General features: G+C 41.6%; 1 protein-coding gene across 2 annotated transcripts in view; it reads right to left on the bottom strand.

Annotated features, from left to right (window-relative positions):
* Nucleotides 1–5742: 5742 nt before the first annotated feature.
* The window catches only part of KNL1 (kinetochore scaffold 1), a 50227-nt gene continuing 29598 nt past the window's right edge, over nt 5743–26371 (bottom strand). For both annotated transcript variants that reach the window (XM_075065468.1, XM_075065469.1), the window contains exons 14-26: nt 24036–24151; nt 21450–21540; nt 17424–17540; nt 16587–16674; nt 15926–16006; nt 15448–15487; nt 15220–15321; nt 14669–14769; nt 14266–14334; nt 13987–14096; nt 13210–13328; nt 7902–8024; nt 5743–7770 (exon numbers count right to left, since the gene is read on the bottom strand). In XM_075065468.1, the coding sequence (XP_074921569.1) occupies nt 7656–7770; nt 7902–8024; nt 13210–13328; nt 13987–14096; nt 14266–14334; nt 14669–14769; nt 15220–15321; nt 15448–15487; nt 15926–16006; nt 16587–16674; nt 17424–17540; nt 21450–21540; nt 24036–24151 (1272 nt within the window). In that variant the 3' untranslated portion in view covers nt 5743–7655. The remainder of the gene's footprint in view (nt 7771–7901; nt 8025–13209; nt 13329–13986; nt 14097–14265; nt 14335–14668; nt 14770–15219; nt 15322–15447; nt 15488–15925; nt 16007–16586; nt 16675–17423; nt 17541–21449; nt 21541–24035; nt 24152–26371) is intronic.

Consider the following 26371-nt stretch of genomic DNA (forward strand, 5'->3'; position numbering starts at 1 on the left):
TTTAAACCCCTGGGAGACCCCTCCATTTTGTCTTCAGCTGGCTAAAGAGATAGCCTTTCCACCCCCCAGGATACTTGAAAGAAACTGGAACAAAGGACAGTGTGCAAGGGGTGTGAGTGATTGCTGGACCCAGGCTAAAAGGAGATTAGTCTGTAAAAGGGAGCATTCTGGAACTGATGAGGATCTTATCTGTATTCAGTTTGATTAGACATAGATTTGCGCATTTTATTTTCCTTGGTGACTTACTTTGTTCAGTCTGTTATTACTTGGAACCAGTTAGATCCTACTTTCTGTATCTAATAAAATTACTTTTTACTTATTAACTCAGAGTATGTATTAATACCTAGGGGAACAAACAACTGTGCATCTCTATCAGGGTTATAGAGGGCGAACAATTTATGAGTTTACCCTGTATAAGCTTTATGCAGAGTAAAACAGATTCGATTTTAGACCCCATTGGGAGTTGGGCATCTAAGTGTTAAAGACAGGAACACTTCTGTTAGCTGCTTTCAGGTAAACCTGCAGCTTTGGGGCAAGTAATTCAGACCTTGGGTCTGTGTTGGAGCAGACAGGTGTGTCTGGCTCAGCAAGACAGGGTGCTGGGATCCCGAGCTGGCAGGGAAAACGGGTGAAAGTAGTCTTGGCACATCAGGTGGCAGCTCCCAAGAGGGTTTCTGCGATCTAATCCGTCACAATGGTAAATGTCTAACTTCGTAAAAAGCAAGTCCTGAAAAGAGCAATACTTTCCAAACGATTGACCTTAACACACACACACACACTATAGTATGTAGAATCAAAAAAACATTTCCACTGTACATTTTTGATCATGCCACCATGCCTTTCTCATCACTGTCAGTGCCTATTCCGTCTCCCAACTAAATTTAAATAAAGCCCGTAGAATGATCTCTTTATATAAAAGTCCTCTGCCAAAACTAGGTTACGAAGTCTGAGGAGAGCTTTAGTTTGAGAACTGTGGGCTGTGCAGGAGGGAGACAGGAAAAAGGGATCTAGTTATATCATAAAGCCTGATTTTCTCTCATTGTGGAGAAATCCGCAGCACAAGAGGAAGCCAAAGGGTTTACAGAGGTGTTATAGCCTTGGATTCATTACTGAATTTTGCTGACCTCACAGCACTGAGCTGAAAGAACAGGAAATTATTGGCAGTTGTAATCCAACTCCTGGAACCACTCATATCAACTTTCACTGGGCTGGAAAGGTTAGGAGCAGTTGACTACTCACGTGTGCTGGAGCCCCAGACAGGAGCTTCATATGGCTTAGAGCCACACCAGTCTGAAAAACAGCAGCAGCCACGTTTTTCACATTAACATATAGAATAGTTCTGATGATAGAGGGGCCTTTATAGGTTTGATTAGAAAAATAAGGTACAAGTATAACGAGAACTAACTACAAATATTTATCCAGACCAGCGACTGCACTGCATCAGCTGGACTGGAGGAATCATAAAAAATGTCCACAGCTTTGGGAGCCTGGCTGACAGGATGCGACACAGGATTATCAGTTTATCTGAATAAAATTAAATGAACTGTGTACTGTAAGTGCAAAAGTCTAAGTCATTAGATGTAATGAAGTCCTTGATACCAAACAGGTCATTCTGAGTTAAACGGAAATAACTTTGGAAGCATTATGCTTCTCAGGGTTTTTAGAGACCCCATTTCCAATTCAGGAGCCTGAGAAGAGGCTTTTTCCTCAGTTCCTAAAAAACAATGGAATTTACATTGAAGCTAAATATTAGTAGCTTCCATATTTGCAGGTGATGTGAAAAAAGTTAGTATTTCACAAAGTTAAAATTTATTTATTTATTTATTTATTTTACAAGTACAATAGCACATGGGGCTCTTTAAAAAAAGAACCTGGTTTCTCAAGTGCTAGAGACACTGGGCCCAACAAGACAGAAGTACAGGCAAGATCAGGCTTTATTCTAGGTCCTATTTTTACTAAATCTTCTGCTCTGGGGATAGATGTAAATCTAATCCCAACTCAAGAATTTCCTTTTCATTCTCTCATTAGCTTCAATGAGTAGGTTAATCACTTGGCATACTACGCTGGGGCACTCCCTGATGTACATGACTGAGGGCAGAGACTTGAATGGGGAGCAGCAGCACACACCTTCTTTCAACCAGTGCATCTATCCTATGGACAGAGTTTTAGATGTTTCCTATGAAAATTAAAGTTGAGGGTACAAGAAATGCAATATTTATCATACAGGGCAAAGTGACCTTCATCCTCATCCCAGTTAATCCTTCTGCAGCTATTTGGAGAATTTAATCCAGCATCAGATTTGATTTACTCAAGCAAGATGTAAAAACTGAACATAAAGAATGGACACCATGAGTGTTTAGTGGCTTCTGCACTTACCGCTACACAGAAATCAGTCCCAAATCAGTAACTGGAGAGAAACAGATACCCTATGTTTCCTCAGAAAGATTTCCTTCTCATGACACTGTGAATTTGGGGTTTGTCTACACTGGGAAATTAATTCGGATTAAGGGAAGGTGTGAATTTAAAGTGAAATAGCTATTTTGGATTTATTCTGGAATAAAAACTTCTAACAGAGAGTTAATCAGGAATAGCTATTCTGGAATAATTCCCTATGTAAACAAGCCATTAGTCAAATTTGAACCCCTCCTGAAACACACACTGTTTATTTTACACGAATGATTATTTTGTAATTGGTGATTTTAGATGCCTGTATATCACTTAATATTTACAGTATAAAACAGGTTTTAAATTAAATCAGATTAATAACTGAAAGTACAATAAGTACAATTACCATGTTTTATCACTGATATCTATAAAAACTATCTAGACAGAACACCACAGTCAAGATTTAAATTTATTGTTTATATTAGGGCTGTCGATTAATCACAGTTAACTCACGCAATTAACTCAAAAAATTAATTGCAATTTAAAACATTCATCACGATTATTAGCAGTTTTAATCACACTGTTATATAATAGAATACCAATTGAAATTTATTAAATATTTTTGGATGTTTTTCTACATTTTCAACTATATTGATTTCATTTAGAACACAGAATATAAAGTGTACAGTGCTTACTTTATATTTTTTATTACAAATATTTGCACTGTAAAAATGATAAACAAAAGGAATAGTATTTTTCAATTAATCTCATACAAGTACTGTAGTGCAATATCTATCATGAAAGTGCAACTTACAAATGTAGATTTTGTTTGGTTACATAACTGCACTCAAAAACAAAACTTTAGAGCCTACAAGTCCACTCAGTCCTACTTCTTATTCAGCCAATCGCTAAGACAAACAAGTTTGTTTACATTTATGGGAGATAATGCTGCCCACTTCTTATTTACATCACCAGAAAGTGAGAACAGGTATTTGCATGGGACTTTTGTAGACAGCATTGCAAGGTATTTACGTGCCAGATATGCTAAACATTCATCTGGCTCTTCATGCTTCAGCCACCATTTCAGAGGACATGCTTCCATGTTGATGATGCTAGTTAAAAAAAAGTGTGTTAATTAAATTTGTGGCTCCTTGGGGAAGAATTATATGTCTCCAGCTCTGTTTTACCAGCATTCTGCCGTATATTTCATGTTCTAGAAGTCTTGGATGATGACTCAGCACATGTTCATTTTAAGAACACTTTCGCTGCAGATTTGACCATGTGCAAAGAAGGTACTAATGTGAGATTTCTAAAGATAACTACAGCACCCGACCCACGGTTTAAGAATCTGAAGTGCCTTCCAAAATCTGAGAAGGATGAGGTGTGGAGCATGCTTTCTGAAGTCTTAAAATAGCAACACTACAGAACCTATGGAAAGTACAGAATCCAAACCACCAAAAAGGAAAATCAATCTTCTGCTGGTGGCATCTGACTCTCATGATGAAAATTAACATATGCCAGTCCACACTGCTTTGGATTGTTATCGAGCAGAACCAGTCATCAGCATGGACGCATGTCCTCTGGAATGGTGGTTGAACCGTGAAAGGACATATTTACATGCTAGATGCGCTAAAGATTCATATATTGCAATTCCAGCTACAAAAGTGCCATGCGAACGCCTGTCCTCACTTTCAGGTGACATTGTGAACAAGAAGTGGGCAGCATCATCTCCTGCAAATGTAAACAAACCTGTTTGTCTGAGTGATTGGCTGAACAAGAAATAGGACTGGGTGGACTTGTAGGCGCTAAAGTTTTACATTGTTATTTTTAAATGCAGGGTTTTTTTTAACATAATTTTACATTTGTAGGTTCAACTTTCATGATAAAGTACACGTATTAGGTGAATTGAAAAATACTGTTTATTTTGTTTTTTACAGTGCAAATATCTGTAATCAAAATATAAAGTGAGCAGTATACACTTTGTATTCTGTGTTCTAATTGAAATCAATATCTTTGAAAATGTAGAAAACATCCAAAAATATTTAAATAAATGGTATTCTATTATTGTTTAAAAGTGCGATTAATTGCGATTATTTTTTTAATCACAATTGTGATTTTTTTTTAATTGCTTGACAGCCCTAGTTTATATTAAAACAGGGTAGTTCTGACTCGTGTTCCTGCTTTTGCATCACCAGCCTTTTCTACAGATAGCACTGTATCCTTATGATAAAACAGAATTTAAAAGGAGCAGATGCTGTCATTTGTAGATTACTCATATGGAAGTCATCTCTCTCCTTTTATGCAAAACCTAATTCCACCCAGGCTTTTGAAAAAAGTGGTACAGGCCTGGGATTCAGAGGTGTTGGGTTCTAAACCCAGCTCGACACTTTCAGAGCATCCAATTGCTGACGCAAATGATCAGATACTTTACAGAGTTATTCATGGAGTTCCCTGACTGAACAATAGGCATATGCAGAATAACTGTTAAAACTTTAGAAATTAGGTTCTAAATTGAATTTACCTTTGCAAATTAATTCTAGTAGGTATATTACTTCTAAGGAAGTAACTAATACCTTGTGACATTTAGAATAGTAAGTCACGTCTGAAACTATAGAGGAAAACTGGGGGAAATGACTCTTTGAATGACAATATGCTGTGAACGTCAATTTCTAAAACTCTTGGAGGAGTTCATGTGTACACACATTACGAATAAATATTAAATGCAAGACTAGAGCTGCTTCATTTCTGCTGTGCTTACATTCTCTCTTATTTCCCCTACCCTCTAGGTCTCCAACCAGAGCAGCTACAAAGACAGCTCTGATCAGACAATTCACCACATTCCACCCCCGTCCTTGTAGTCCCCTGATGTTCTTGGCTTAGTTTTTCTTTGATGTCTCTCAGTCAATTTGTTTACCACCATGCAGCATAGCACTTTATGAAGTATTGCAGGCGCACCCTCTGCTGGTTAAAAAGATCAATACTTCATCGATTTAAATATATATATTTTTAAATGCATTAAAAGTAGTTTCCAAGACTGCAAGAGTCTCAATAGTCTTCTGCCAGTTTGTGGTCACTGTCCTAGGGTATTTTTATACATATTTTTTTTCCTATTGTTTTGTGAAAGTCATGCACAGACAATGGAGGAAATTAAGACTATATAAAGAGAAAGTGCAACACACACACAAGTATTGTCACATTTACAAACAAAAGACAGAAGAAACATATTGCTGTAAAAATTTTCAGGTAATGACAAAAGTTACTCCCACGCTATCAGATAAATTTTCAGATTTCTGATATGAGTTGACAATATCCATTTAACTTCTAAATTATTTCATAGTAAAGAAGACAAGGAAAGTATTAATGATACAAATGTTTAATGAGCTTTTCACTACCTTCTATAGAAGGAAAAATTGTAAAAACCAGAGAACTTCATAAAAATATATCAATGCTTAAACATCTGAAAACATTTTAAAATTCTTATATTTTACAGACAGATAGAAACGGGCAGGTACCTACAGAATGGAGAGTTGAGAAGAGCTAGATGCTTCAGCACCATAGGAACAGGGTCTGTTTACCCACGACATGACCATGTCAGTCCTGACAATCTGAAGAATGTACTTTACTATTAAGACTAATAAAACAGTCCAGAGTATGCCAAAGGTATTATTCAGATCTCCTAGTTTTGAAATATAGTGTACTGATTGTTCCTTAAGGCTTCTAGAACATTACAGCTCATGCAATTGATAGGAAACTTGGGGACAGACAGGATGTCAGTTAGTGATTTCTGTGGCAAATTATACACCAACTTCTCCAGGGCTTTCAGCAAATGTTTAGAATTTACTAGTTTATCTATTACCAGGATCAGTACAATGATAGGAAGCAATGATATGGATGGTTTGCTAAACAAAGATCCTATTCCACTGAAGACACAGAAGGAGGACAGGTAAAGGAGATTGTATTTGGAAAAAACATGAATTTATGATGAAATTTTTAAAAAGTTTTGCCATAAAGTATCCTTAAAGGTAAAGCAAAAAGTCTAGTAATGTCAGTTTCATTAAAATTACTAAAAGATTCTTTAGAAACTTAATTATAAAATAATTAAGCAAAACATGATCAATTTGACTGAAATACAGCTAAAAGAGCTGCTTGTTTCTGAGACCATAGTGCACATCACAAGACATTTTCAGATAGTTGGAATTTGTTTAGCTGGATTTGTTGTATCTATTATAACCATTTGTACCAATACTGCAGATAAAAAGAAAGCAAACACTATCTGGGACTCTGTTTAGGCAGAGAAAAGTCCATCTAATTAATGAAAATCACCACAGTTTTTTTTTCTAAGGAAACAGCTGCCTCAAGCAAGACAGTAACTAAATGGTGCTAGAAGAGTGCCTGTTAGATCCAGCCCTTGTGAACATCTCCTACCATGTCACCTGTTGAACACATTAAGCAAAAGCAGATTTACATATTTAGCCTTCTTACCCCTTTGAGAAATAGGGAGCCTAGCATAAGTAAGTGCATCAAATAGCTTAACACCGTAGCAATAGAAAAGGATCTACATGCAGAATGATTAGAACCAAATTCCACAAGGAAAAGTTCACAACTTGATCCATGTGACTTTGGGTTCTGTTGCACTGCAAAATCAATGGTTAGAAACAGGGATCTGTAACCTTAAAGAGAAACTTTTAACTTTGCATGCCACTTGTGAATTTCGTAAGTTATAATTTTGTCAAGCAGCAGAAACCAGAATTATAGTTTCTGTGATCTGAGAGACATTCCAGTCAGCTGATATAATCAAACTTAAAATCTGGGCTAGTTAATGATAGTAACTTCCAGTCATGCAAGCCTTGGAAGATAGACAATAGCCCCTGGTAATAAACTAGAGATAAATTATCAGGCTAATTCTGCTGGTTATAGGAGCTAGAATTTCTTTTATGTGGAAGTGTAACAAAGGGAAACCACAACCAGCAGTGGCTAGAAGGGTTGGGAAAGAGGAAAAAAAATATGAGAAAAGTGGGACAAGTTAATGGAAGCCATCTGAAATTCCTCCTTGGCTCTACAGAGATTTCTGCATTCCCTCAGCATGCTTTGGTACAGGAGAGGTGTTTGGTAATAGGCTTACTGAGATTTCATTTCAATGGTTTAAATATTGGACAATTCACAGTCAGTTGCTAAATCAGATTCTCATAGTACTAAAAAGAAGCTGGCAACTCTTGTAAGTTTGAAGAGGACAGACATCCAGCTTGAGAACTGTATTGACCTGAGTGGATTTAGTGAACGATCAGGGAACCCTGCAGCAAGTCATGATGAATCATTTTGACCATTCTCATCAGGTAGCTGGTGCCCAGTGGCACATTGGACAGAACAGCAGAAATTTCATCATGGCTGGGAAGACAAAAAGAAATTATCTCACATGAACTTCTGACAGTATATTTATTAGCATTTAACTTCCTGTTCCCTGCTTTGAAGTGAAAAGTATGCCCAAAGTCCTTTATTCTTCTGCTTGTGCTACTCACCCAAGGCTCCCAATCAGTTTTTGGACAGTGAAAGGGAGTGGAGCTGATGGGTAGTTGGCAGATAAAGAGAATGTCACCTCAAACTTTGCAAAAACTGTGGAAGTGGAGAACAAGAGCTTCACTCTGCACGGAAAACAAAATGTACATGCAGAGGGTTAAGTCATGGTTTCCTATAATACAGCTTCCTTTGAAATTGTGTCTTCAGATGTGAAAGCCTAGTGCCTTAACACAGACATTATCATACACAGCCTCACTTTATATTCTTGAAGTGCATCAATAGAATGTGTTTATCGTGTAGCAGTAGGTAAGGTTGAAGGAATCTTCCCATTTTAAGTAATAAGGCCCAAGTTCCCCTCAGAAGAAACCAATCTAATATGTCCCATTTTGCCTTAGGGCAGAATTGTTTTGGAAAGACTAGGGCAGGAAGGGAAGGAAAGACTCCTTTTCTGGATTTCTTCAATAAATAAAAAAACAAACAAACAAACCTCATTTCTCCAAATCTGTAACTGCACATTTGTTTTGTTGACCTCACTAAAGAGTACTGCCTTTTCTTTTGTTGTTATGTCATGATGAGGGACACAGGATATTAGTCAGGGATATTACCAAAAAACCCCAGCTTGTGATGATGTGTATATACCCCACATTAAGGAACATAGAGAAAGGGTTAACTAGAACAGGGATACAAAGAGGCAGTGGGAATCTGGAAGAAGGATCCTGCAGTGAAGAGAAAGTACTTGTCCAGCTCAGCCCAGCCATGCCACAGGACAAGGAAGCACCACGGGAAAGTGGGAACTGGGAAAATGAAGGATTATTGTGCTTTAAATGAACTTTAAGTTAAGCATTATGTTTTTCTACCTGGCTGAAGCAAACTTAAGATGTCTTCGCTTTGCTGTTTTGATTTTTTTCCCCCCCGAAGACCAACTGTAAAAAATAGTTACTTACTGTAACTGTGATTCTTTAAGATGTGATGCAGCTGTGTATTCCACTTAGATGTGTGTGCACCCAGTGCACCAAAGCCAGAGAATTTTGCCTAGCAGTATGTAAAAGGGGAGTGCTTGTGCCTTGTGGCCACAGCCCCTCCTTTGGCCATATGAGCTGGGGGTGCCCCAACCCCCCTCAACTCCTTCACACCAAACATGCAGAGAGTAGACTCTGATGTAGAGGGGACAGAAGTGGGTCACGGAATACACGTCTGCATCACATCTCAAAGAACTAAAGTTACAGTAAGTAACCATTTCTTCTTGAGTAGATGCAGCCCTATATTCCACTTAGGTGACTCACAAGCAGTACCCACCCAAGGAGGCAGGGCTTATAGCCTACCCAAACAAAGATTACAGGGCAGCCTTACCAAAGCTTGCTTATGCCCTGGAAGATGCAGTAACGGCATAATGATTAGTAAATGTATGCATGGATGCCCACATACCAACCCTGCAAATGTCCGAACTGTTGTGGAAGACTGAGAATACAGACTGAGGCAAAGGTGGCAAATTCCCTGAAAGCTCTCAGTAGGCAAAAATGCTCTCAAACTCGTAGAGCCCCAATGAACTCAATTTTCTGAGCGAAAACCAAAGTTGACTTACTGGTATTTAGGATGAGACCCAGACAGTCAAGCAAGCGCAATGTAGCTTCGACGTGGGAAAGGACTTCCTTTCTGGACCTGCCTCTCAGTAACCAGTCATCCAGGTACAGGAAGATGTTGATTTTTATTTCCTGAGGTACATCATCACCATGACCATGCAGCTGGTAAAAACTCCAGGGGCAAAAGAGAGGCCAATGGGAAGCACCATATACTGAAAATGGTGCTCCGCTATGATGAACCATAGGAATAGCCTGTGGCTCGGCAAAATCACCACGTGAATTATATCCTGAAGGTCTGGAGCAGCAAACCAGACATTCTGAGACAACACAGGGAGACTAGTCAATAGACTGACCATTTAGAACCTCATGTATTTGATATATTTGTGAGGCCGTGAAGGTCAAGAATAGGTCTCATTTCTTCCTTGGATCTGGACACCAGAAAGATTGAGATTAGAAGCCCCGACCCCAGTGTTCTGGCAGAATGTCCTCTACCACTCTCAAAGCCTGTAGCTAGCAAACCTGCTCGAGGAGCAGTATGTCATGAGATGGGTCCCTAAAGAGAAATAGGGAGGGAGGGTCAGGGAAGAGGTGGAAAGGAAATGGATGGTGTAGCCCAATCTGATGGTGCTTAGGACCCAGCTGTCTCTGGAGGGCAAACCCCAAGCATCGTGAAAGCGAGTCAGCCAGTCCCCAAACAAAGGGGACGGGAAGAAGGGAGTGATCATTGGAACACTGTTCTGGACCAAGGAGTCAAAACAGGTGCTAAGCGGGTGCCGGGTGAAGGTGTGTGGGACTGGCCAACCCCCAGACCCGAATGCCTCCTCCTCTGGGACCTATGCCCCTTTTTGGGGAAGTTCCACTGTCCTAGGGAAGGGAAAGGCTTCCCAAATGCATGCTGTTGATGATACTGCTGCTGCTATTGACCACAGCAGTGGTGCCTCTCCACTGCCGGCATGTACACCACCAAGAACTGTAGGGTAGCTCTAGAGTGCAGAGTCTCATTCATCTTGTGAAAAAAAGCACTCGTCCATCAAAAGGCAAATCTTCTATGGCCTGTCGCATGTTGGGAGGAATGGCCAAATTCTGCAGCTAAGATGCTTTTCTCAGTCACTGCTGAGGCCATCACTCTGGCTGAACTATCCACCATATCCAGTGCAGACTGCAACGAAGTCTTAGTCACCGAACAGCCCTCAGTGATAAATGCCTAGAAGTTCTTCCTCAAGGCTTTGGGCAGCTAGTCTGCAAACTTAGACATAGCCATCCAGTTCACAAAATTGTATTTGGATAGCAATGCCTTCTGGTCAGCAATGCACATCTGCAAGGAAGAGAAGGTGTAAATCTTGCTGCCCATCAGGACAAGTCATTTAGAGTTCTTGTTGTTGGGAGTGGAAATAAACCTGCCCTGCTGGGCTCTATTGTTCACTGCAGTTACAACCATGGAGTTTGGGGCATTGTGGGACTAAAACCCCTCAAATCCCTGCACTGGAATGAAATAGAATTTCTCCATGGGTTTCACATTAGGCAGTACTGAATCCAGAGTACTCCAGAGAACCATAGCAGGCTCTAGGAGTGCATTGTTAGTAGGGAGGGTGACTCTCACAGGACAGATGGCTGCAGGATATCCAACAACATATGGGTATTCTTCTAGAGAAATTTCTCTTGAATACTGAGGGAGGTCCTGGTATGCCTTGACATCCTCTGGTACTAAAGGAGAGGAAGAACTTGGCAATGCAGAATTGTTTAGGGATAAAGAGGAAGTGGTTAACTGTGCCAGAGCCAGATCCTGCTCCAGGACCAATGGACCTGGATGGACGAGACTGGAGGTGATGGGAAGGTTTACCAGTGCCTGGGCCTGTGGTGGACTGATGCTCACCACCACAGACCTGCCCGGTGACCTCGCCTTAGGGCGCGATGAGGAGAATCCATGGATTCCACAGGTATGGGCAAGGGCATTGGCGGCCAATAGGCTTCCTGACTGCAAGACAAGCACCAATTCTGATAGCAACAGCGTTCCATAAATGGCCCCTACTGTGAGTCAGGCAATGGAAAGTGGGAGAATAGGAGGAAGATCCCAGTCTGGATGCTGATGAGTCCTGAGCTTAAGGGGATAAAGGTGGATCCAGCCCTGAGGATGCGAGCAACCAGTCTGACTCATCTGTAGCCCACATCGAAGAGGAAACTGACACCGACGGTGGAAATGGTATCGCTGGTACTGAGTACACCTCTGTTGTTTCTGACGGTGGAAGCAGAGTTGACCCCAACATCGGCCCTGGTACCGAGGCGATTGACGGTGTTGAAGCAGAAGGTGATGAGTGCAACCACAGTAACATCTGCAGCGCCAACTGCAACAGTGCCAAGGAGTTTCCCAGTGCCAAGGTCCCTTGCATTGAGCCTGGTACTTCCCCAGTTCCACAGACTGTGGAAGGTAAACACCGGGGAGACCTAACGGTTCAGTGGCCTATCCAGCCAATGGGGCTAAAAATGACAGCCGTGGCAAAGTCCAGGACCAAAGGAGAGGTCGGGACAGAAAGGCAAAGGAGGTCTGCAGTCACCTGGCATGCTACCGACATGGAAACAATCTAACAGGGTCTCTAACCTCCCTACTCAGTCCTGGGGAGCAGTAGGGAGGTTCACACTAACGTGTGCTCTTCCTGGAAGAGGCGAAAGAGTCCCCACAAGATCTAGAGTAGTCTTGATTGTTCTTGTGACCTTTTCATTGGTACACTCCACAGGGAACGGTTCCTCTTTCTCTTCGGAGAGACACCTGCTCCAGGGCACAAAGTGGCAGCACTCTCAGAACCCGAGGACGACCTCTGATCCAACAAGGGCATTGTTGTCGAAGGAAGCCACATGACTTCTTCAAGCAGGTGCTGTTTTAGGCAAAGGCCTTTAGTCACTTGAGTTCATTTTGTGATTGATTTACAGATCGAACACTGCTCCCTGATGTGGGCATTACCCAAACACAGCAACCTCCACATCCGAAGGATTGTTGTTAGAGATCGCTCCCTGACATGACAGACAATGTTTAAACCCTGGTAAGGGCATCAGAAGGGAGTACTTAACTAATACAGCTAACACTAATTTAACTACCACTAAGGGTACTGATTAACTATATACAAGTAGAAAAAACACTAAAATAGTGAGAGGTTAAGACCACACAGAACTCCGACTCTAGCCACAAGTGGAAAGAAGGAACTGGGGGTGGGGGCAGGTTTCAGGGTGACGCTGCCCCATATAGCCAGAGAGGGGCTGTGGCCACGAGGTATGAGCACTGCCCCTCTACTAGTACTGCTAGGCAAAATTCTCCAGTTTCAATGTGCTGGGTGTGCACACACCCAAGAGGAATACACAGCTACATCTACTTGGAGAAACACTCTTGGTCCTGACTCCCTGTACGTTGCTGCTCCCTGATCTAATGCTTTGGATAGAGGTATGTGTCAAAGTGACAGGTAGCAAGTGATGAAAGATGTGTCAATAAGGAAGCTGACAGAATCCATGAACTGTTCATTTTCTGCTATTCTGAAGTTAGGGTTTTGTTTTTTAAAAAGAAGCTGAATTTGTTAAAAAACCCACCAACAACAAACAAAAACAATTAAGTTTTTGACGTCAGCTGGCTTCCATTATTAAAGTTGGACAGAAAGTGTGTTTCAAAGTATTCTGTTTGTGAGTAGTCACTAACAGCACTTTCTATGGGGTTGAATTGGAGTAGGTTTGATCTTTAATCACTCACTTTGTATTATCCACTTCTGTCTTTAGAAGATTAAACTTTCCACCCCATCTGTTCAGAAACTCAATCTCTTCTCCTAAGAGTCGACAGCGATTCACTACTAATGAGACCTCATGCAGCATCTAAGTGGACAATCAGAAAAAGTAATCACATTAGAGTTCACTCTTGAAAGCTACACAACATTTTAAACTGCAATTCTATTCTAGAAAGTACATAAAAAAACCCCATAATCTTAACTGCTAGCTCGACACTCAGTCTGGGATCTAAAAATGAAATTGGTCAAGTATTACCACAGATAAAAATTCTGCTGCCCAAATTCTGCCCTCAAATATACCTCTGCATCCTTGTGGGAAGGCCAAATTTGGTTATGCAATTAAAACTACTATTCTATTAATTATGTAGGAACCAGAATAGAATTTCTGTCCTGGATAGTTGTGCTGGCTCTGTAGTGCTAATAGAAGTAGTAAAACTTATTCCAATCATAAAGCAAGCAGACATCAATCAGGGAACAGATCTATTGACTGAGGAATCTACAGTTATACAGAGTCACCATTCAGAGCAGAACCACATACTTTACTGTATGATTTATGATTGATTGAAACTAGTTTTAGAATCACTTTCCTTATGGCAAACACTTAAGCAGCAGAATATTCATTAATTCAAGGCTGAACTTTATTTTAAGAAATCATTGTTAAAGAATATCATCCTTTTTCTGGTGAACAGAACAGATTCCATGATCATCTTCTCAGGGCTCTGTAGTTTAGCTTCTTGGAACATTACCTGGGGCAAGTGGTGCATTGTTGTGCATTTTGTTTGCCAGGAACCCTGACTTTCAATAAACTGGAAGATGAGCCTTTGGACTAGACATGATGAGAGTGGAGCTTTTTCTTCTGTAAGACAAAAGAAAGAAATATTCTTCAGAACTGTTTATATCTGTAATCAATAATCTTTTTGGGACTGTCAGGCAATGCACTTGCAGATAAAGTGCAAGTGTGAAGATACCTTCCCATAAATAGGCAAACCCAAGGACCAGAGCCGCAAGCCACTTCAGAGCCTTACCATCCAACAGAGATTCAAAGCTCATATCAACAATTTTTCTGCAGGGATTGTCTTTGAAAACCGCACCACCTGTGAGAGACCAAAAACAAACCGTAAGTGTGTATTTCCAGACTGTGCGCACTTCCTAACGCCTCAGAAATCTCTCTCCAGGAACAGACATTTAGGTTGTATAATTTAATCCTTTTGTTAAAAAAAAAAAAATCAGGCCTGGACTCCAATCCATAACTACCTTAAACTCACAGTTTGAGTGCTTCCACTCTAGTATGTTTGCCCTCTTCTACTAGTATAAGGCTAAAGACTATTATTCTCAACATCAGGAGAGATCCCAGGACTATGGATTTAAATTATGTAAACCTTTTGGTCTGTAAACCAGAAAAAGGTCCTGACAAATTTTGCCACTCACCCACTGGTGGTCCAAATGTGATAATCAGTTCTATAGAATCATAAAGGAAGGTAAACACTGCCTGTTGATCACTCCATTCACTGATCTCCCATTCAGTGAAGCTAAAGAAGAAAAACCTGAGTTACAACCAAAAGTGGAAAAAGATAAAGTACTTGATGTACATACAACATCTACCACCACATAAATATGCTAATGGTAGCTAGCACTTTTTTGTCCCTGTCCATCATCAAGTCAGATGGAAATAGTAGCATGACCTTCCAGGAAATATTGAAAAGTTTGTAATCTATTAAGAGGTAACACTAAACATTAAAACAAAAAGACTCATTTTAGAAGGGGAGGAGACTGTTATAGGAAGAGATTTTGCAATGTCCCTTCTGTACATAAAATCAGTTCATCCTACTATGCACTAAACTCACAGAAGCTTTACTGCTAATCCTATATTGCCAGGAGATAGGCTCCCAAATGTAGCATCAATTAAAAATACATTAGCACTACCAATGTGAGGATCTCTGGGATAAAAATCAAAGGTGAAGACCCTTTCCTTCCCTTACTTGTATTTGTCGAGGAGCTCCTCACAGTCACTTGCTTTATTCTGCAGATGGTTTATCTCAGAAAACCCCTGCTTCTTCTGAACCTCCAGATTTGACAGATCCCTATAGAAATATAGCAACAAAATCAGATGCTCCTGGGAAGACAAAGCACCCTGATACAATCTCTAGAACCTGAGTGCACATGCAGGCTTTAAATAAAGGTAAAAGAATCATTGTGTAAAATTCTACCTTTGAAGCTCTTCTTCTTGGGCTTTGAGGTTTTCAAGCTCTAAGAAATTTAAAAAAGCTATGAAAGAGATCTGCAAGCCGTATGAGAAGCATGAAAAAAAACCCCGACTGGCTGTGCAGCCCTGGTTCTCAACATCAGGAGAGATCCAGGGCGATGGTAATTATCCTTGCTAGGATGTCAGTAGAAATGGACAATTATTCAGCACTTGAGAACAATGCATTGTAGCCAGCTCATGTTCTTTTCAGCTCATTGTATTCCAAGTTCTGATTTTCCAGAAAAAAGGCAATAAAATGCAGAAAGGATGGTTTATGTGGATAGCCATCTCTCAACCCAGTGAAGACAACTGTGGTGGTAAGATGCCCACCTTCAGTGTTTGCTTTCACACTAGCCTGGAGGTACATATCCCCTACTCTGGGACACAAATCTTTCCATCCCCAGAGTTCATTAATAGAAATGTACTTCAGCTGGCCCCATTACCTTTCTCAGAGTTTCTCACTTTGGATTCCCACTCTGCCACTTGATCACTGATATCTGCTTCACATTCTTCCAACTTAGTAACTAAAAGAAAGAAGCATTAGAAACCACTCTCTACCCACCACACTATTCTGAGGCACAACAGTGACTCCTGCAGGAATGCAGCCTCTATTTGTAGCAATGTCAGGCTCAATGTTTAGGTTTCAGTTGTCTTCAGCTATTATAATAATGAGCTGCAGTTTTACTTTGTCAAAAATGACAATATGGATACACATGACAAGAAGCCTGTAGTTCTACATTTTACACAGAAAATTTCAGGTAGCAGTGGATGATGGGTAAAAAATCCTATCCCATTATAGTAGTTTTGAAACTCATGGCGCACATTTGTCTTGAGCACTGGAATATATTAGAAAAAAACCAAAAACTAGTCACTTAGTCTCCATGTCCTACTTACAGGGTTCCCTTAAGCCAAATCTACAATCACAGGACTACCCAACCAGCCTCATACAGACAAGTTACTCACAGAACAGGAGTTGTAATGCTTAAACACCCCTTCTCTAGTTTCTTTTAAGTGATCATTTGAATAATAGCTCTTCCAAAGAAGTTAAGAGGTGTTTACACTCCAGTAAATGAAAATTCTTGAACTGGGATCTGAAACACTTACTTGTTTCCAGAGCTAAAAGACAACTATCCATCTCCCTGAGGAATTCATCCACTTTTACTGTTCTTGATTGTAGTTTCTTCCATTGGATCTAAGGGTAAAATTGGACAATTATGTTTCATTTTTGTTTAGTAATATATTTTCGCATAAATCTATGGCTGCATTTAAATAACAGTTCTGTGTTTGCTAGGACTCTCACACTGATATCTGCTTGCCAGGAGATGGACCAATGAAACCAATGCAATCTATCATACTTTGACCTAAAACCAGATAGACAGCAGTTAAGATAATCATAGGATTTCAGATGACACCAGAGCTGCTTTGCCATAATCTTTCAATCACTTTTCTCAAGAAGAGGAGCAAAGACGCAGGGTGCTAAATGAGAAGATATTTTTTGAGCAAATGCTAACCTGTTTGACCCTTTAAGAAATAAGCAAATTCTGAGATGTCCTTCACAATGGGACAAATGCTCCATTTATTTCTCTGACTGGTGGCCTATGCCGATATCCCCGCTCTCTCATTACTTGTAGTGCAACATGATCACACTGTAAGAAGATAGTAGTGCCCATGTCATTGCTACTCTCCCTCCCCTCCACTGTGTAAGTGGATAGAAAGATATTGCCCCTGCCCTAAAGTGTTCACAATCAAATTTGAAATAAGATGAAACAATATGAGGGAGTAAGTAGGAGATTAACAGTAACAGGATGCATATTTACATAGGTTATGTGCATAACTTGATAGTCAGAACTCACCTTACACATTTTAAATATAAATTAAATGAATAAATCAGGAATCCCTAATGGCCCTCTACGACCCTCTTCCCTTCTCCAACCCAAATACCTGTGTGGTCTGCACCAAATTGTCATACAATTTCACTTTCCCCTTGTGAGCCAGGACTTTACTCTTCTTGGTGAAACAGGATTTCATTTTATTCAACTCTGTTCCAAAGTTCTTCAGCTGCAATGGATGAGAACAACAATAGGCAAGGTGAATTAGAAAGTTACACAATGTTAGTCTTTGGAACTGATTCAACTGTCTAGTAGCAGCATATATGAGTCACAAGTAGAGCCCTGCAAATGTGCAAATAACCATGGATCATGTTTGCGGATCACGGATGGATGCGGATCCAAGTTTTATATCCAGAGCCCTGCAAATCTGCAGATATCCTTGTGAAACTCTACACCCCATATTCACTATTGTGATAGGATTATGATATGATTGTGATATAATTATGATGCATCTTGTACAAAACATGTCATGTGAGGTGTCCATGGAAAAGTTGTGGTTTGCTGCATATGATTATCCTATTTGTATGACTGTATCATTTTTGTATCTGGAGTTATGAATATTGACTATGCATCTGTATTTCAAATGTGCTTGCTCCTGGGTAACTCCCATAAGTTAATTTACACCCAGTCTAACCAGCAAATTGTGAAGGGTCTATTCAAGGTAATCGCCCAGCAACAAAAACAATGGGCCATGGGAAAAGCTTAGCCTCACCTGATGAGCTTTCCTGTGGACGCTTGAGCCAATATATGGATAATGGCTGACTCATCTAAGCTCACAAGGGCATGTGACTAGGTCATGTGATATTAAACTTCATCCCGTGCCTATATTTTTCCACTAACTGGGCTAGGGGCTTTGCTTGGAACAATGAAGTTCCCTCCACATGGAAGAAGCTATAAAAGGGGGAAGTGACATCACCACTGGCCTCAAAGCCCCTACAACACATAACCTGGAAATACCTGAGGAAGACTGATCTGGGGATGGGAGTCCCAGGCAAGAAAGAAGAAAGCACTGCCTGCGTGGAAGACTGGTGGACTGTTGGTACTATCAAGGTAAGACACTGCTTATTTCAAATCTTGTCTAGTTTAATACATTTAGATTGCGATTTTGTTTATTTCTTAGGAAACCAACTTTGAGCTATACACTATTACTTATAATCACTTAAAATATTTCGGTAGTTAATAAATTTGTTTTATATTTTTACTGAAAGAGTGTGTTGTTGGAAAAGCAAAGATAAATCTGCTCAGGAACATGGGCTGCATTGTTCTTTCCACATTGAGGGGTGGACTGGGAAATAAACTTACATTGGTCAGGTTTTTGACCAGGGCAAGATAGTGCAGCTCTGGCTGTGGACTGACTGGAGCCTCTCTATTCTTGGTTCATGAGTGGCTAGGAGAAACATTCATGTAACTGCAGCTTGGGGTGTCCCTGCTTGTGTATGGCTGTGTAAGTATAAGGTCTGGAGAGGATTTCAGCTTGTCACTGCCTCACAGCGGAAGAGGGGGCCCAGGCTGGTATGCCAGAGGGCTCAGCGGTACCCCAGTCCCAGGTTGCATCCCAGGGAAGTCCATCACAATCCTCTTTGGGGCAGGGACCATGTTTATGAATCCAATGTAGATAAAAATTTTGTATTCACATGGGGCTCTACATACCAGGAATCAAAAATTTGGGTCAGGAAGTTCCATAATGATAATCGGGCTCAGTATAATTTAGTACTTTATTCTTTGCAAAGACTTAGCAAGTTGGAAATCCCTTATTCAAAAGTAGAGGAGCACACAAAGTATCAAAACACCAATAGCATTGGACACTTATATCAAATAACCAGAAAAGAGGGGCTTTCAGCACATACAAGGAGTAATGCGCATTTTTTTTTGCCTTAAGCACTCTGAAAGGTTATTACTCTGGTTATTTGAGACACTTAACACAACTCTACTATATATATATGGTATTGTCATACTGGATCACATTTGTGGTTCAACTAGTCCAGTATCTTGGCTCCAATAGTGGCCAACATCGGAAGCTTCAGGAAAAGGTGAAAGACACACACCATCCGCACTCTAGACACGCAGATGCAAGACAATCTACTTCCACATGAAGGTTTCATTCTAATCCCTAACAGAGATTGGCTTAGTATCCCTTGCAACATTTGTTAACATTAACTATAACAAAAATATCCAAGAGTTGTTATCCATAACGATGTCCAACCCATCTTTGAATCCTGCTAAGTTTTTTACCTCAATGACATCCTGTGACGAGTTCCACAGTTTAATTATGAACTGTGTGAAAAAGTATTGCTTTATCACTTTTGAATTTACCATGTTCTAATTTCATTGAATGTCCCCTTGTTCTTGTATTGAGACAGTGAAGCTCCTGTCTACTTTCTCAATACTATTAATTATTGTGTATACTTTTAGTGTGTCCCCTTTTTTCAGATCCAAATGTTTTCAATTTCTCATTGTAAGAATTTTTCCATGCCCCAAATCATTCTCATTGTCCTTCTTCAAACCCTTGCCAACTCTAATAGCCTTTTTTGAGATAGGGTAACCAATGCTGAATACAGCATTCCAGATGGAAGGAGGCCCACTGATCTATATAATGGCATAATATTTTCTCTATTAGCCATAACTAAGGCTATGCTTTAGTCATGGGTATTTTTAGTAAAAGTCATGGACAGGTCACAGGCAGTAAACAAAAATTCATGGTCCGTGACCTGTCCATGACTTTTACTATATATCCCTAACTAAAACTTGGGGCAGGAGGTAGAGGGTGCTGAGGGAGCAGATGGCCCAGTACCTCCGCTGGTGCTGGTGTTGCTGTGGCGGGAGGGGAGACAGGCGGCAACATACAGTCCGTGGCCCCTGTTGGTGTTGGGGATGGGAACAGGGTTTGGCAGGCCTGGCAGGCTCCCTACTTGGCTCCAACCGGCATGTCCCTGCAGCTTCTAGGGAAGGGGCAGCCTGGGGGGCTCCGTGCATTGCTATGTGCGTGGAGCCATCTGGCCCCTCCACCTAGGAGCTGCAGGGACATGCCAGTGGAAGCCGGGGTGCCCCTCCCCCAGGTAAGCGCCACCCCGACCCCAGCCCCCTGCCACAGCCCTGAGCCCCCTCCCACACACCCAAACTGCTGCTGCTGCTGGCCCAGGGGCTCCCTGGGTCGGGCAGTCTCTGAGCCAGCACCAGCCGCTGCAAAAGTCACAGAGGTCACAGAAACTCATGGAATCAGTGACTTCCATGACAGACACAGCCTTATCCATAACATTCATTACACATACTAACATCTTGTTTGCTCTTCTGACTGTAGGGGTGCACTGAGCAGAATTCTTCATTGCATGGTCTACAGTGACATTACGATTCTTTGCCTGAGTTGATGAATTAATTTAGAATCCAGAAAGGTGTATGAGTTCAAATTTTTCCACCCGATGTGCATTACTTTGCGTTTATCAACACTGGTCATCATCTGCCACTGTGTAGTCTATTTTCCTAGCTTGGTTAGGTCCCCTCAGAAATTCCTAACTCTTCTCTTAACTCAACTAACCCAAATAACTTTGTATCACCATCAAATTGAAGATTGAAACTAGACAAATTCAGACTGGAAATATGGGGTATATTTTTAACAGCTGTTTTAATTAACCATTGGAATAATTTACCAAGGGTCCTGTGGATTCCCCATTGTTGACAATTTTTAAATCAAGATTGGATATTTTTCTAAAAGCTATACTCTCGGGATTACTTTGGGAAAGTTCTACAGCCTGTTATACAAGAAGTGAGACACGATAATCCAAATGGTCCCTTCTGGCCTTAGACCTATGAAATTTTGCTACCTTACAACTCATTCCCCTTTTCCAGATTGTTAATATACTAAGCACAAGACCTAATACACAATCCTGAGACATTCTGCTGTTAACTTTTTGCCATGATGAAAATTGACCATTGTTTATTCCAGCTCTTTATTTCCTGTCTCCTAGACAGTTTTGGATCTATAACAATAATTTGCCTTTTGTGCCACAATTAGCTAGCCATGTCCAGTCACCATTCAAACTTTTATAACTGCATGCAATAAGACTGCAACAGTTGGCATTACCTCTTTATCAGAGAAGGTCCTCATCACCTCCCAGAGGCTCTTATTCACATCCACCAAAAGCTTATCCTGGACACCTGCATACAACTTTAAACTGAAATATGAAAAAAGGTCAGAGAAAGGTCTTGTTGTAGCCATGTAAGACACCACATATGTAAGATAGCACATATGATGTCATAATTCAATTTATTTCCATATCTGAACTGGCTGGTGCAGTGCAATGACTTATTTGGCGTCTAAGATTGGGGGATGGATAAGGTCAAGGTAATTTAGGATGAACTCCTGGCCCCCCCTGAAGTCAATGGAGTTTTGCCTTTGACTTCAGCGGGGCCAAGAGTTCATCCATAATGTTTACAGGATAAGCAAGGTGCCCAGAAGTGATTCACATTATATCAGAACCTACCCCAATTAACAGGATGAGCCTACTGTTTTATTCACAACTTGGAGATTTTATTGGATATCCATGTAAAAATTTGCCAAGAGTGATTTTTTTTTTTTTTAATCCTCGGCCTGGGGCATAAAGGCTGTACCATTTTTTTTATATGGACCACGCTATGGTTATCAAGACTTTTGTCACCTTGAAGCTGGATTATTGCAATGAAATCTAGAAGCTGAATTTGAAAGTTGCAGCTTGCTTTCATGCTGAAAGCACATTAAATATCTGCTGCTCCGATATCTCCATTGGTTACTAGTTGTGTTCCAGGTGAAGTTTAAGGTGGTGTTTTTGAGGTATAAATTCCCAAGCAGCTTTTTCCTTGATTACTTGAGAGACTGCCTCTCCCTGTGCGATACTGTCTTAGCTTTACTGCTGTGGATAATCTAACAATCCATTAGTTTAAACAAGAGGCAACCTGGAATTTATTTTCATCTCAAATCTGCACAGGCCCAGATTTAGTAACCCACAGAATATGATGCAAAGCTCATGTTTTCCCCAGCTGTCTTTTTTGTTTGTTGTTTGTTTGTTTGTTGAGGGAAGGCTGAGCATGCAGGGCAGAGTTATTAAGGGAACAAAAGAGGAGGAAATGGAATTGGTGTTATGGTTGTTAAGTTTTTAGGAGAGCTTTTACATTCCATTTCCTATGTTTAGTTTTAGCAGTTTAACTGCAGCGTGACTAAAGAATCAGATACACCTCCACCCCGATAGAACGTGGTCCTCAGGAGACAAAAAATCTCACCGTTATAGGTGAGACCGCGTTATATCAAACTTGCTTTGGCCCCTCGTTCCTTGGTCCCTGACCGCCCCCTCCAGAGATCCTCATCCCTAATCACCCCCAGAATCCCACCCCCTATCCAACCTCCTGTCCCCTGACTGCTCCGACCCCTATCTCCCGCTCCCCCCCCGCCCCAACAGGCACTCACTGGCAGCGGTGGGAAGCGGAGCAGACCAGCCCCAGCTCGCTCCACTCCGCCAGCTCTCAGCCACAGCACTCTGTTTCCTGCCGCAGGTAAGTATGAGAGGCGTCCTTTCCCCAACCTCCCCGCACTCACCAGTGGTGGGAAGCGGAGCAGCCCAGCCCCAGCTAGCTCCACTCCGCCAGCTCCCAGCGGTGGCGCTCCACTTCCTACCGGGCAGGTGAGTGCAGGACCTTTCCCCAGCCGCCCCACAGCGACACAGCTGGGGCTGGGACAAGGAAAGCGGAGAAGGCTGGGGCCGCGTTGCTCCACTTCCTGCTGCAGGTTTGTGTGGAGAGGTTGGGGAAAAGACGCCCCCCACACTCACCTGCGGTGGGAAGTGGAGCACTGCAGCTGGGACCTGGCAGAGTGGAGCAGGCCAGGGCCGGGCTGCTCCGCTTCCGCCACTGCTGGTGAGTGCCGGGGGGATCCCTTCCCCCAAGCTCCCTCTCCTGAGGGACGTGGCTGGGGCCAGGGTGAGGGAAGCAGAGTGGGCTGCTCCCAGCCCCCTGCTAATCCCCTGGGTCTCCAAAAGTGCCCTCCCATAGCTCCTGCCCCCAGACCCTGGGTGGGGAGGAGCCCCTGACCGCCCCCGAGACCATCTGCCCCTTATTGAACCCCTCGGACCCGGCCTGGCCTGTCAGAGCTTTACCACCTTATATGCGAACCCGTCTTATATCAGGGTAGAGGTGTACTAGAATCAATCATGAACAAGAAAACTCAAGACTCTGGGATATCGTACTGTCTGTATTTTAACTTGATAAATTCTGAAGAATTAGAACAGATAATGGCAGATTGTAATCCATCATGCTCTTTCTTCTGTTTGCTATCTTTTATTGGCTTTGATAAAAGTGTCCAAAAATGTTTACTTTTGCTAACATTAAGTTACATTTACAGGTCTGATGAGATAAAGAACAAATTAAATCACTGTTGGCAGATTTGTCTCTACTCAACTCCAGACCCACAAGTCCTACCAAGACTTTCCCACATTCAGCTTTAATACATATGTTTAAATTATTACTTGTTTAAAATTAATCAGGCTTACTATTGTCTTGAACTTTTTTCCACCTGTCCAGTGGAAAATAATGGAATTACTCCCTTCAGATCATCCTGCATGCAGTCAAATCTAAGATGATGGGTTAAACAAACAAAAAACTAATATTCCTTGTGAATGACAAAAAACAAGCCCTCTCTTACTCTTCTATCATCTGAGAAAGAACCTGGCAATCTTCTTCATAAATCTGCAGCTTGGGGCGATAAACGTACTGGCTGAAAATCAGATCTTCTGGAGTAGGAGCCGTGTTCACTGCATACTAGAGAGGGAAAGAGGAATGAAACTGAAAAATCCAAAAGAGTGCATTTCAGAAACATCAACTTCAAGTCAAATCCACATCCAGAAATTAGTACCAGGATTGAGAGTTATTTAGCAGAAATTTTATTGCAGAGAAAGTTCCTATGGGGGGCAGCATGGCCTAGTGGAAAGGGCAGAGCACTAGAGTTAGAAGTGCTGAGTTCTATTCCATCCTGTACCACATTTACTACGCATCTGAAGGTAAGACACATCACTTCTTTACCTTGAATATACTCACCTTTGTGAAGCACTTTGAGATCAAGGGATGAAGCATGCTATATGAGTGCCAAGTATTATTTTTATTCTTAAAGGTCAGCCCTAGAGTATCTGTACACAGGTTACAGTTCAGGAAAATTGCTATAGTAAACCATGTAGGATACAATTTTCAAAAGCACTCATGTGACTTAGAAGACCAAGTCCAATTGACTTTCAATCAGACAGACTCCTAAGTGCTTAAGTCACTGGATGCTTTTGAAAATGTTATTCATAGACAAGAATTTATGTAAGCTGTTCTAACTTGAAGCAAGGATGGACGAAGGAAGCTTCTGGTTTTGTTGACTGTTCATTCACTAGTGAAATGGCTAGAGTCCTGCAAATCTGTGTATATTCGCTTTATATCAGGAGATATCCGCAGACCATTTTTGCGGATCATGGATCGGATTTGGATACAAATTTTGTATCTGAGCAGAGCTCTAAATATAGGATCTCAAAGGCAGGGAAGTAACTGTCTTCAGCTCATAGGCTATGAGGCTACTTCCACACTTTCCAGATCTTATATTCCCTCTCCCCACATGTACAGAAAAAAGGGAGGTGATAGATCAAGACAGGTAGCAAAATCCCCCATCTCCTATCACCACAGTTTGAGCAGCCAAGCAATTTAGGAAACCTCTCCCGACTTCATTGTCATATCAAGTCAATTGGAGGGGGAGGCAGCTACTTCTGCAAAGTAAATCAGGAAGCTATATTGACTTACTTTGCAGAAGCAGCTGCTTCCCTCTCCAACTGACCTGATACAGCACAAATTAAGCACTGGCTGGGCAGCCAAAGAGCCACTTCACCCCCCTCCTGTGCTCCTAACCCCCTGCACCAACCTCCTACACCCCTAAGCCTGCACTCCCCTCATTGCTCCTATTCCCTGTACTGTGCCCCCTTCACCCCTAACCCTTGCACCCCCTCCTGTGCCCATTTGGGGAAACTGATCTGGAGTTACGGACCACCTGCTATCATTGCTCCTCTCCCCTACTCACAGCCCTCTAATGGGCTGTGGAGGATGACCTACCAAAACATTGGCTGGGCAGCTGGAGAGCATCTTCACCCCCCTCCTATGCCCATCACCCCTGCACCACCCTCCTGTGCCCATGTGGGGAAACTGGCCTGGCATCACAGCATGCCTGTTGTTGCTCCTCACTCCCCTGCTCACAGCCCGCTTAGGAGGATGACCTGCTGAGCCCCAGAAAAAGTGAAGCACTGTAGCCCTGAGATAGTATTATCCTTGCATGGTTCCACAAGGAGAACAGTGGCTGGTGGAAAGAAACTGGGACTGATGTGAGGACTTAATAAAACTGGGACTGGGACTAAGTGTGAGGACTTAATAAATCACAAGCTAAATAGGCAGCAGACTTTTATTTTACAGTTCAGTTTGTCATTTTGACTTGAAACTTTATTATTTTTAATGTAAAAGGCTATTTGTTCTCATGTCTGTTCTATAATGAGATTGATGTTTAAAATAGCAACAGTAGTGTGTAAATTTATTAAGCCATACAGATTTTTTATCCAGTACACACGCATGCACACAGACACAGATGCTCCTCCTGAGCGGCACTGTGAATAGTGTGCTGCTGCAGGTGCAGTGTGGATACAGGTAAAAGCTGGACTGTGGATCGTGGGTCAGATACAAGTTGATTCTTGTGGATGCAGATCCACATTTTTGTATCCACGCAGGGCTCTAAAAATAGCTATGTTAGTTTGTAGGCCCACAAAACTCACTATTTAGAGAGAGTATTAGCCATTAAGGGACTTAACATCCATGAATTTATCTAGTTCTCTTTTAAACCCTGTTATAGTCCTAACCTTCACAACCTCCTCAGGCAAGGAGTTCCACAAGTTGACTGTGTGCTGTGTGAAGAACTTCCTTTTATTTGTTTTAAACCTGCTGCCCATTAATTTCATTTGGTGACCCCTA

The sequence above is a fragment of the Chelonoidis abingdonii genome, chromosome 4, assembly GCF_003597395.2.
Source record: "Chelonoidis abingdonii isolate Lonesome George chromosome 4, CheloAbing_2.0, whole genome shotgun sequence".
NCBI classification, from domain to species: Eukaryota; Metazoa; Chordata; order Testudines; family Testudinidae; genus Chelonoidis; species Chelonoidis abingdonii.